A 12,034-nucleotide genomic window follows, 5' to 3' on the forward strand; every position below is an offset into this window, starting at 1 on the left:
ACAAAATTAACTCTACCCCGGCCAAAACCGGCACAGAGGTGCAGAGCAGAAACTGTGGAGATGTCCCTCTTGTTGATCCCCACTGGATCCTGTCAGTGCCCAGCAGCAGGGAAAGGGCAGGGGGCAGCTGGCAGTGCCCATGCTGCACCACTGCCTTGCAAGAACTGGTCTGCAGGGAAAAAAGGGAACAGGAACAGCCAAACCTCAGCACAGCTCAGTGAACCTTTATTAGTGAAATTCACAGATTTCACCCAACGAGAGGACTCTGCTGCTGCCCTGCAGCATAAGCCAGACACCACGGGGATGCTCCGTGGGGGGACTCACTGCTGCCAGATGATTTTCAGGTTTGGGGGCAGCTCTGCAGCTGCGAGTTCATCAATCTTGGTCCGGTCCTTCACGGGGGTGCGATAGAAACCCAGCACGTCCCCAGCGCAGCGCATCTGGTGCAGCTGGGAGTTGGGGACAGCGTGTCCCAGCTCTGCTGCCAGCCGGGCCAGCAGGCGATGTTTCAGCCTGTTCTCCTGCAGGGGAGCCTGCTGCCAGTCCTCAGGAAGAGAGGGCCCAAAGACCTCCCTGACGTGGGACTCGAGGCGGCTCTGCAGGTCTTCAGGAGGGAGGTAACTCCGGCTGCGTGGTGGGGGGCAGATCAGGCTTGGCTCACTCCTCTCCTCCTTCTCAGGAACTGCTCGGTCTGCTTCCACTTCTCTGTCCTCCTTCCTGGTGGCACCAGAAGAGAAACACTGTCAGTCTCTGGGCTACTCAAGACAGAATCAGAGCAGTTTTGTATTTGTTGTGTTTTTAACCAGACTCAATCCAGACACTTCACACATCCCATGGACTCATCAGGTCTGTTATCAGGAAGTGCACAGGCTTACCCCAAGTGCTGCTCCCTACACAGGCTGCCTCTGCAGAGCAATCTCCCACCCACCTTATTTCATTGATCTGAGTAAAAACAGTATTTAAACAAGGTTTATTACTTGTTTTCTATTACAGCTCCATTTTCTAATTTGCTGTGAATAAAAAGCAAAACAGAAAATCACTACTACAGAAGAAAAATCACTGGCCACATGTAAAAAAGCAATCATCGCTAGTTTTAAGTAAAAAATTTTACCTTCTCATATGTCAGAATCTAGTCAATAACCCGTGCGTGGATTCACGCAGAATGTTACAGAGGAACTGTTTTTCATTCCCGCGAAATCCCTCTCTACATATTCCTAACAAAAACAGTAACAACTCTAAAGGCTCTAAACCCGCACCACTGCATCCTCCCGCCAGCAGTTGCCCAGAGAACCTGTGGAGTCTCCTTTCCTAAGGACGTTCCAAAGCCGCCTGGACAAATCCTGACGGACTTGTTCAGGGGGTGTCGGACTAAGTGACCTCCAGCGGTCAGGTGGAGGTTCACTATGGCCCGGCGAAGGCCCAGCATGCGGAGAACGCCAGAAGCCAACCCCCACCCTGTGCCCTGTGGGTACCTGCGGCCGCCCCACAACGCCCTGAGCCCCGCGGGGCTGAGCCTCGGCTTCCGCCGCACCGCCACCCACAGCGTCCGCACCGCCGCCATGCTGGGGGCGCGCCGGGCGCCTTCCCGCGGCCGCCGCGGATGACGCAATTCCTGTCACGCTCCGCAAAGCATCATGGGAAATGTAGTCCGCTTCCTTAAGCCAGTTCCCTCAATGGGAGACGGAATGCGTGAAAATTTCCTTAGGATAAGGCGTTCTTTGATGTTTGGTCTTTGTGTGCTTTCAAGCCCTTCTCCACGAGAACGGAGATTTAAACATGCAGGCAACAAGCTGTAAGTGATTTCCAGGTGTTGGAAAGCTCACAGAACCAGAGAATATGCTGAATTGTAAGGGATACATCAGAACTGTCGAGACCTACTCCTGGCCCTGCGCAGAACCATTCCCAAAAGTCACACCAGGTGCCCGAGAGTATCGTCCAAATGCTCCCTGAGTTCTGTCAGGCTGGTGCCATTTCAGTGACTTCCTAAATTTTACACTGCTTTTCCTCACTGGAAAAACTAGCATGGAAACATATTTTACATTTACTATATGGAAAGGCAAAATGTGATGGTACAGGATCAGGTTTAAAGATATTGCAAGTTCTGATGTCCTGTAACACAGTGTACCTGTGAAAATAATGGTTGTCAGACCAAACATGCCCACATTGAGGAGCACAGCTGCAAGACCAATTTTCTCCCCAAAATCCCACTGGGATACCCACCTGTATTGCAATACATATTGCAAACTTCTCTGTTGTGATGCCCAAAAGATAGAGTGGAAACAAATCCCTTTAGACCAATGTATATAGAAGATGTGTTTGTTTATTGCAGCGCTGGTGGTGAGAGGGATATCTCCACCTAACTCACCCACCCTTGTCAAGTGATGTGGTATATTTGTACAGTATTGCTTGGTGTTACTATGTCACTATAACATCGTCACATACACACTGGAACTAATTTACACAGTGTGATCTCATGGTTATTAGATAGTTCTTTTTCACTGTGCTTGTGCCTCCCCTGTTTGGGGGTCTTCGATGAAGGCTTCCAAGGTCCTCTTTGCATTTGAACTTTTCAGCTTTGTCTTTGGAGCATGCACAGTTATAGTATTCCTTAGTCTGTCTTCTGGTCTTAACCGGCCTAAATTCTTTGTTTTGTGGATATTTGACTTTGCACTTGCCAATTTTTCATTAGTACTATACTTATCTATCTCTAAAGCTATCCACTTGGCAAGATTTTTCTTCTTTGTTTTTTTTTTTTTGTCTATGCAGCATTAAGCTACTAGTTAATGATGTATTAGCCATTATGTCATATAAAAAGTTATTTGTATCAGGTTATATAGGTATAAAAGTTATGACTCAGGTTCTAGATACCAGGTTATATAGACACATAAAAAATCATGATTTAGGTTATATTGCTATCAGGTTATATAGATCTATCAGGTTATATTGATAGAACTCAAGCTATATAAGCACCTTGTAACTTTGATCTAAATTATATAGGCATTAGTTGCTTAGCAAAATTTTTTCTATTAAAAATACTGATTCTGTATAAATGGTGTATCATCACTGCAGTTTACATTAATACACACTACAACCATGCACCAAATCTAGGTCTGTAGATTTGATTATTTGTCTCATTTTCTTTCTCCCCATCCTGCAGGCCTGTATTCCTGGAGGGAAGTATAGCACAAGGACTGTTGGACAAACATCACACCCTCAAGAGCAGCACCCTCTGCAGCCTTGGACACTGGCACATTTTTACCACAGAGACCCAGTGAAGAAAATTGCCTGAAGAATGATATGGTTTCTCTGTTTGTTTGGCTCCTGAAGTGACCCCCTTGGCCTTTACACCCTTGGACAGGTGAGACACCTGATTTCTCTCTCCACAGCAGTGTCTTCCTTAGGGCATTTCCTCCTTTAGCTTCTCTTGTGCAGCTGCATGCCAAGGTCAGGAAGCATTAGGAACCTGCCAGCCAGACAGCAAGCAGAGAAACCTCTGAAGGAGCTGACAGTGTTGTCCAGCTGAAGGCCTTGTGCTTGTGTTCCTCTGTTTTCTTCCACGTTGCTCTTCCTGAGCCATTCTTTTCTTGTTGAGGGAAGCTGTGGCACATAACATGGGCATAAAGTCTTCCCTGCTTTACATTCCATTTCTCCCATCCTAGCGGAGAGACAAACCCCATGGTGTATTAAAGCTTCTCCACCACAACAGAGGCATCCAATAAAGATTACAAATACTTTTAGTTAAGTACCTTATCTAAGACCCTCTTGAGACCAAGAAGGTGTCATAATGGTGGTCTTCTTCAAAGTCAGAGTTTGTTGTTCCTGGTTTGGCTTGAAGCCGATGCAGGAGGGAAGTTTTTGGAAGTGTTTCTTCCCAGTCTCCTCTGTAATATGGTCTCACAAGCTATTAGAGAAAATCTGTGGAAGTAATCTTGAAAAAAAAGCAGTGTCAGATATTTAGATACACTTTAAATAATCCCCTGCAGCCCACATTACATTTTTAACCCTTTCAGAAGTATATAAAAGTACTTTCAGATGGATATTGGCTGGTGTGTGTCTTTCCAGGGCTTCTAACCCTTTGATCCAGCACTCCAAAGATAGGATTACAGGTCCTCACAGAGATTTTGTTGACACAGAGATAAAAAGGTGAATGGATATGGTGCTTATCTTTTTCACTTAATTTAGGAATGGGAGCCTTTTCAGAGCAGAAAAATGGAATGAAGAATCATAATAGATGATGCCATGCTGAGGTGTTACTGTGCAGACCCATCACACTGACCATACTGTGCAGAAATAAAAGTGATATTAAAATGACACTGGAAAAGAGTACATACTTCCATCACATGTAATCATACTTTGTCTGTACTTGTACCTCTAAAAATGGGTTAAAGTGGTTTAGTGTATCCCTAAATAATCAAAGGAATAAACTTGGATCATGAGGGGGATGCAGTGCACTTAACTGCATTTAACCAAACAGCTAACCTAATATTTTGCTTTTAAAAAAGCAAGAAGGCCAACACTTGGCTTCTATGAAGGGAGACATTTAACAGTTTATCTGAGCAGTACATGGTCCCCCTGCAAAAGCACAGTTAGGTGCACGTTAATATTTGCATTAAGTTTGCAAAATACAAACCACAACAGATGTCTAAACTGGACCAGCTTGCTGACAGGACAATTTGTTGATGTGGTTTCTGTCCATGAACACTGGACACCAAGGCAGAAATTCTAAGAGAAAGTAAGCGCAGCTGCCCAGGGGTTTACAAACAGAACAATAAAATCTAACTCTTCATCAACATTTAAACATCACTGTTGCTCTGCAGCTGGGAAAGTGGCATTCCTAGCTTGCCATGAAGAACAAAGTCATGGGAAGGGACATTGATGTTGCTGCCTGTAGGTACATGGACAAACTGGCTGATGGGGTGGATTCTCCCATATATGTCAGGACAGATAATCAGTGGAAATGAAGTTACTCCAGAATGGAGACATGCAGTGAAGAAGCATAGACCATGGAGTATCTAATTCTTTATGCATTTTTGGCAGGTGTGTGTTTAACTGAAGATTATTCAGAGCCACATGTTGGGCCCTGCCATCTGCTGAATTTGGATATGATGTCTGTAAAGCTGGTGCTAAAATACACAAAATTAAAGTCTGACTTCTGGGGAGAAACTGCCAGTGCCTTTGTAACTACAACTCTCTCTAACAGAAAATTACCTTATTTTGTGAAATATGTACCTTCTTGTAACTTTTTTCTCCCCTTGCCCCTGCTTTTCTCTGGCAGGGGTCAGTTACAAAGTATGTAAGCACTGATTTATCAGGCAGTCAGCTCTGTTGTGATTTTATCTTTGCTCACAGGGTCCTTCTTCAGCCGACGTAAAAAGACTGGGAGAGCAGCTCAGACTTTTTCCACAGGCTTTATTTCTTTTATTAAGGGTTCTGGCAGCAATCTCAGAATACATGAGGCACTACATTTACTTTTATAGGGTTTTGGGGGGATCAAAAGTAAACCAATAGGGTTCCAAGTTACAATATATAACCAACTACATTAGGTTTCTTTGTTTAGGACAACCAATTATAAATAATCAAATCTAACCAATAATATTCTGAAAAGATAAGAGAGGGTTCTACATTTTTCTAGCATTAGTCATTCTGGTTGTGTTCTTTTATCTCAAAGAAAATACCACAGGGGCCTCACAGAGGTATCTGCAGAGGGATTAGTCTCCACTACACCTTCTTTATACAAAAGTAAACCAAAGTTAAATTCCGCCACTCAGAGCTTGATTTTACCTCAGGTCGCTGTTTAAATGCCTCCATTTTATTGGAAAACGACCTGAGAAATCTGGTCTAATAAACCTGCTTTGAGTGGGTCAAAATTATCAAAATGGGTTCAAAATTATAACATCTGTGCCTGTGCATGAACAGGAGAGTATCTTTCTTCATATAATATATAATATATATATATATATATATATATATATATATATAATTGAATATGGTAATGAAAGGTGGATCTGCCAATCAGGAAAACAAACAGTGAGACACAGAAAGAAGAGACTATTAGCAGAGTTTTTATAGAATGGTTGTTTATTTTGTAGAAAGTTTGCTTGTAAATAACTTTATTAAAAATAAAAAAAAAATAATTCAGCCTGTATCCAGACAAATTGCTACTGAAACACCCAATCTAGTGATTCACAGCTCCTCACCACAGGAAGGAATGCTCCTCTCCTCTCCTCTCCTCTCCTCTCCTCTCCTCTCCTCTCCTCTCCTCTCCTCTCCTCTCCTCTCCTCTCCTCTCCTCTCCTCTCCTCTCCTCTCCTCTCCTCTCCTCTCCTCTCCTCTCCTCTCCTCTCCTCTCCTCTCCTCTCCTCTCCTCTCCTCTCCTCTCCTCTCCTCTCCTCTCCTCTCCTCTCCTCTCCTCTCCTCTCCTCTCCTCTCCCCTTTTCCTTTTTCCCTTTTCCCTTTTCCCTTTTTCCTTTTCCTTTTTCCCTTTTCCCTTTTCCCTTTTCCCTTTTCCCTTTTCCCTTTTCTCTCTTCCAATGCAGTGCCTTCTTACTAGGACATTGATGCCTACTGGAGTCAGAAAATCCTCTTGGGCTTCTAATCAAGTAGAGACCTGTCAGTTTATGCCCTGTGTTCTGCTGGCATCATGTTTATGTTGGACATCCTTTGGAAACAAATGTCATTTCTTTTTAGGTCAATAACTCCCCCTGAACTGTCTTGGACAATAAAGCCTTGGTCCTGCTAATGGGCCTATCCAAAAAGACTCCTCTTGTGCAAGCAGCAGCTGCTGCATGGAATAGTCTCCAAACCATTTGAATACACCAACACCCAAGCAAATCCATATTGTTTGTTTCAAAAATAGTCACTAAGTTTCTTTTAAAGTCAAAGAGACCAAGCTCTAAAGGCCACATTTCAGGGAGCTAACACTGTACTTTGGACTTCTGTAGTCTGAGATGGGGCAACTCAGCTCCACTCCCCTCAGAGAAAAGAGAGGGATGGGTGTTTGAAACTGCATTTTTAGCCTGAACTGCAGGACAAAATCCAACAGGCATTAAGAACTCACAGTAGACTCTCATTCTCTGTTCTGAGGGTGATGTGCACTTCTCCAACTTCAAATTGTTAGTAAAACATGCAGCACAGAAAAGAGAAACAAGATTGAATCTGCTTCTGGAAGATTGGAAGGCAGAAGCAGGAGCCCTTTCCTGGGATGCCTCATTGGCAGAGTGGGCACTGTGCAAGCACCTGAGTAACTCAGAACATCTTCCTCCAGGCTTAGCAAAGCAGCACCTCTTTTGTGGAGGTGAGATGTACACTTTAGAAAATTGTCACAGCAGGACATAAAGGATTTATTAACCTGCTTCTTGCACAACAGTTTGTTCTCAGCTGGTTTATCTGAAACTCTCAACACTGGCAAGTTCAAGCTCTGGGCTCTCTGCACATTGTTTGGTCTTGCAGTCAAATTCTGCCACCTCTTATGCCATGAAAATTGTCTTCTAGTTTAGAAGGGATTCCTCAAATTCATGTTCTTAATTTCCAGCTATGAGACTCAGTAAAATTATTGACCTCTCCTTGACTTTTGAAATGTCAAATTAAGTACTACTGGACAAACAGAAAAATAACTTCAAGACAAATGGATAAATAATTTCCCCATATCAAAATATTTATTAACTGGATACAACTCTTTTCTTTCTTTCTTTCTTTCTTTCTTTCTTTCTTTCTTTCTTTCTTTCTTTCTTTCTTTCTTTCTTTCTTTCTTTTTCTTTTCTTTTCTTTCTTTCTTTCTTTCTTTCTTTCTTTCTTTCTCTTTCTTTCTTTCTTTCTCTTTCTTTCTTTCTCTTTCTTTCTTTCTTTCTTTCTTTCTTTCTTTCTTTCTTTCTTTCTTTTTCTTTTCTTTTCTTTCTTTCTTTCTTTCTTTCTTTCTTTCTCTTTCTTTCTTTCTTTCTCTTTCTTTCTTTCTCTTTCTTTCTTTCTTTCTTTCTTTCTTTCTTTCTTTCTTTCTTTCTTTCTTTCTTTCTTTTTCTTTCTTTCCTCTTTCTCTCTTTCTTTCCCTTCTTTCTTTTTCCATTGCCTGTCCCATTTCTTGCTGTGATATTTTCTTTTCAAAATGAGTATGAATGGAAAAAACAGAGCACTGTCCTGGATTTGTACAGTACAAAGATATGAAAGAGAGAAGACCAAGCACACTGAACTGAAACATTCACAGCTGAAGATACAGACACCAGTTTTATGTGCAGGCACTTGGTGGAATAAATATAAAGTGATACTCAAATCCTGACACCCAAACACCACTGCAGTGAAGCCAGAGGAGAGATCTGCCCACCTGCCACTGTGTGACTACCCTGGCATCTCCAGGGGTTTCAGCAGCTGGGAATAAAATATGGTTTTGCCTGTGCCATTTTTCCAGTGTCCTGTGCCAGGAGGCCTAAAGGCCTAGCCTTTGGAATAACATGGAACCCACAAGCAGTTTTTACTCACTCTAATTTCCAAAGATGTTCTAAAAATATCCAGCTGATTACTGGAGAGCAAAGCACTGCTGTGATGCTGTTTCTCAGCTAACCTGCACTGTGCCTTTGTGCTGTGTAACTGACACTCGCTGTGCTGGTGGAGGGTTGCCATTTTCTTTGGTTTCATCTCTCAGGAGTTTTAGGTATTTCCTACCTATAATCAGACTTGTTAAGAGCTTAAGGCATAAATCACCTGGGAGAGAGCTGGAAGACGAAAATTCAAAGCAGAGCCCTTCCATTACCAAAAAGAAAAACCCAAACAACTGCCACTGATTAAACTCAACAAAAAAAAAATTTTACTTGGTTCGTTCCAAAGCAAGGGATATGGTTTTAAAAACAGTTCAACCAAATGCCACCTCTAAGTGAACTTGATTCAAAGCTCAGTAAAGCCAAACTGGGCTTTTCATCAGATATACCCATTTTTTGCCTGTTTTCATTCAGTATGAGGTCTCTTGTCATGTGCAAGATTTTATATTTAACTGTGCCCACAGCCCTGGTGCAAAGTACCTATCCCAGATGCCTAACAACCAGGACACATTGTCACTGTCAGAGAGGCCCCTTGATGTGCTGTGTTATTGTTACTTGTTCTTGTGAACAGATGTCTTTGTTTCCCACAAGTATTTTGCTTTCTGCCAGGAGCAGTGAATGAACCACTCCAGCTGAGCTGTGAATTACAGGTCCAGAATGAACAAGGATCTGCACAACAGCACCTGTTCTAATCTTTCCTTTGCCTCTGTGCTGAGGCAAAGTCAAGGTAAATTCATGTTGAATGTCTAAGTTCACTCAGTGGCTGATAAAACCTATTTTAATGGATCCAGTACAATGAGTGATGACCCCAACCAACACAGCAATCATTGTGTACAATGTGTTTCATGTATCAGTGAAAATGTGCATTTGTGACCCATCTGTGCAACACCAGTCAGCTGTGATTCTGTTTTCCTACCCCTACTCTCAGATATGACCTTTAATGAAGCAGCATAGGTTTTGTTTTTAAGAGTCTCTGGTTGAAGCAAAAGAAGTGGGAATGGTGGAGGTGCAGATAGGGAGACAATAACTAAAGAGACTTTATAAATTTGAAGGATCTGCGCAGAATTTGTGGGAAAATTCCTGCAAACTCCTTCTGCTTTTGAAGGGTCTGCTCAAAACCACAGTGTTGGAACAGAGACAGGTCACAGACCAGACTGTAGTAAGGAGGAGGAAATAAGGCCTTCCCCTCCTCATTAGCTTGAATTTGAAACATTCACTTTGACCAGCATTTCTGCTGCCCTAAGGCAAGGACTTTTGTAACCACTGTTCAGGAGAGTAGGCAGGAAAGCTGTGCATATTGGTGTGAGAGCTTTTCTTTGGGAATTGCTAAGGAGAGTGAGCTGGAATCCTCCACTCCCCTGCCAGGTGGTGCATGGTGATTAGTTCCAAGTTCATATTAAATAGGGTCTCTATGTACATAAGCTGATTTTTTAAAGAAAACTTGTACTTTTAGAGAGTTATTCTTTGTCCACGTGGAGACACAGGATAACCAGTGCAAGCAGCACAGAATCCGAGCACGCATTCTGCCCCTGTGCCCCATGGCAAGTGCCCTGGGTGCTTTTTGTGGAGCAAGGCAGAAGCAGCTCACAGCAGTTTCGGGTCACTCTTCAGCCGGAGGCTGGAGTACATGCCCACGTGCCGCACCAAGTTGGGCTCCAGCACGAAGGCGTTCTCACCCTTGTCCCTCAGCAGCGAGTAGAGGGCGGTGTCCTTGGCGAAGCCCTGGCGGCAGCGCAGCCCCCGCAGGTATCCCGAGGCCCGGCGGGCAGAGGCAGCGGAGAACAGCATGGCAGGAGTGCAGCACTCGCTGGCCGGCACCACGTTGTAGAGCGCGGGGTGCAGGCGGCGCAGCTCCAGCCCGTAGTGCCGCCCCACCAGCTCTGCCAGGGCCATGCTGTACAGGGCGAAGAACGCCACCAGGCACCAGCTGGGGCCCGCCCGCCCCACGGCCCGGCAGTACGCACCGGCCAGCACCGGACCCAGGAACATGCCCAGGCCCAGCCACTCAAGGATCCTCATGGGCTCGGGGTTGAAGTAGTGCTGGAGCCTCTCGGGATGGTACAGCTTGAAGTAGAGAGCGTCTCTGAGGTAGGGCTTGGAGAACCGTGCCGAGAAGACGTGCTGCAAGACAGCAAATATCTCCTCTTCTGGCACGGCGTCATCTTCCACGAGGAGGATGTACTCTGGGCTGTACATCAACAGTGACTGCTCGAGGCAGAAGACATAGTCCTGCTTCTCCTTCTCAAACTGGTTCAGGCTGGGGTCAGGATTCTCTCCAGTTCTGTCATGACTGACCACAGGAAAGAGGCTGCTCAGCAGCCTGACATCCTGATGGCTGCTGGGGTGTGACTCCACGTTACAGAGGAGCATGCGGTGCCTCTGGCAACGCGCCCCACATTTCTGGAGGAGGCGGTGGAAGTGAGAGGCCACTTGCAGGACATAGTGGAAATCATTCTGCCTCTGCACAGTGATAATGGTGATCAGCAGCAAGGGCTGGAAGGCATCACTGCCAGAGGCCTTGGAGGTGTTTGGCATCTGCATCTTCTCAAAGTAATGGAGGGCATCCTGGCCTTCCTGCTGGTTCTGCTCCAAGAACTCCTGGCTCATGGGGTTCAGGTGCCAGCGCCGCAGGTAGAAGTAAGAGTGGAGGAACCGGTGGCAGATCAAAGGTGCCAGCACACCAAAAGTCACCACAGTCAGGGTGAGGAGATGGATGAAAGGGCTGGACCAACGGCACCACTTCCCACAAAGCTGCCAGGCTCGGTGTAACATAACTGCTACAGAAGGAGGGCACTCCTGGACTGCTCATGCCCTGGATCCTTCACTCCCAATGCATCTTTCTCCCTGGAATGCAGGATACCACTGGGGCCATTGCTGCCAAACCTGCACAGGTTGTCCAAGCCTAGAAAGGAATTAAAATTGATGGTTACTGAAATAGGAACTGACAGAAAGAACAGAAAGCAGGGCACTAGCCTCTGAATAAGCCAAAATACAAGGCGCCTGTGGAATCCTTTGTGATGCAGGCATCATCCTGGGAGGTTAAGGACAGATGAGCCAAACTTAAGTTTCCAGCAAAGAACCCCTAAGGCCTTTTTAGCCCAGAGGTGCTCTGATTTAACCAAACTCAAAATACTTTGTGTGCTTGTTACTATGCTTCAAACATGTAGCAACAGGCAAGGTGGATGCAGGATGTGTAGAAATCCCTTTCTGTTAAAGGAACAGAACTCAGGTACCCCTGTCTGGTGACAGTGACATCATAATATTTAAATCACAGCCACGAAGCAAAGCCAGATCTCTTGTATCTTAGTCTAGCACATATTGGAGAGACAAATTTTTATCTCTTTGGAGGCACACATGCTTCCTTCCTGCTGCTTACACACTTCCAAATGTGGGAGTTTTTTTCACTCTTCTCCCAAGAGTGTGAAGCTATATAACAAAGACACCAATTTACTTCACTGTGTATGTTAGGGGTAATGTGTGTGTCTGATTCTCGCAGATGTCTCCTCCTC

At 44.7% G+C, this 12,034-nt stretch overlaps 2 protein-coding genes across 3 annotated transcripts; both read right to left on the reverse strand.

Annotated features, from left to right (window-relative positions):
- Positions 1-204: 204 nt before the first annotated feature.
- On the reverse strand, positions 205-1,587 carry LOC134056735 (large ribosomal subunit protein mL50-like). 2 transcript variants are annotated; one of them, XM_062513613.1, is made up of 2 exons: positions 1,473-1,587; positions 205-717 (listed from the first exon to the last, which is right to left on the reverse strand). In XM_062513613.1, the coding sequence occupies exons 1-2, from the start codon at positions 1,559-1,561 to the stop codon at positions 321-323; spliced, it is 486 nt and encodes a 161-aa protein (XP_062369597.1). In that variant the 5' UTR covers positions 1,562-1,587; the 3' UTR covers positions 205-320. The 2 variants fall into 2 exon arrangements, with proteins under 2 accessions (XP_062369597.1, XP_062369596.1); XM_062513612.1 differs by having other exon boundaries at positions 1,449-1,565.
- An 8,522-nt stretch (positions 1,588-10,109) lies between these two features.
- Positions 10,110-11,321, reverse strand: LOC134056153 (post-GPI attachment to proteins factor 4-like). The gene has a single exon (XM_062512741.1). The coding sequence runs from the start codon at positions 11,295-11,297 to the stop codon at positions 10,110-10,112; it is 1,188 nt and encodes a 395-aa protein (XP_062368725.1). The 5' UTR covers positions 11,298-11,321.
- Between the last annotated feature and the right edge of the window lie 713 nt (positions 11,322-12,034).

The sequence above is a fragment of the Cinclus cinclus genome, chromosome Z (genome assembly GCF_963662255.1).
Source record: "Cinclus cinclus chromosome Z, bCinCin1.1, whole genome shotgun sequence".
NCBI classification, from domain to species: Eukaryota; Metazoa; Chordata; class Aves; order Passeriformes; family Cinclidae; genus Cinclus; species Cinclus cinclus.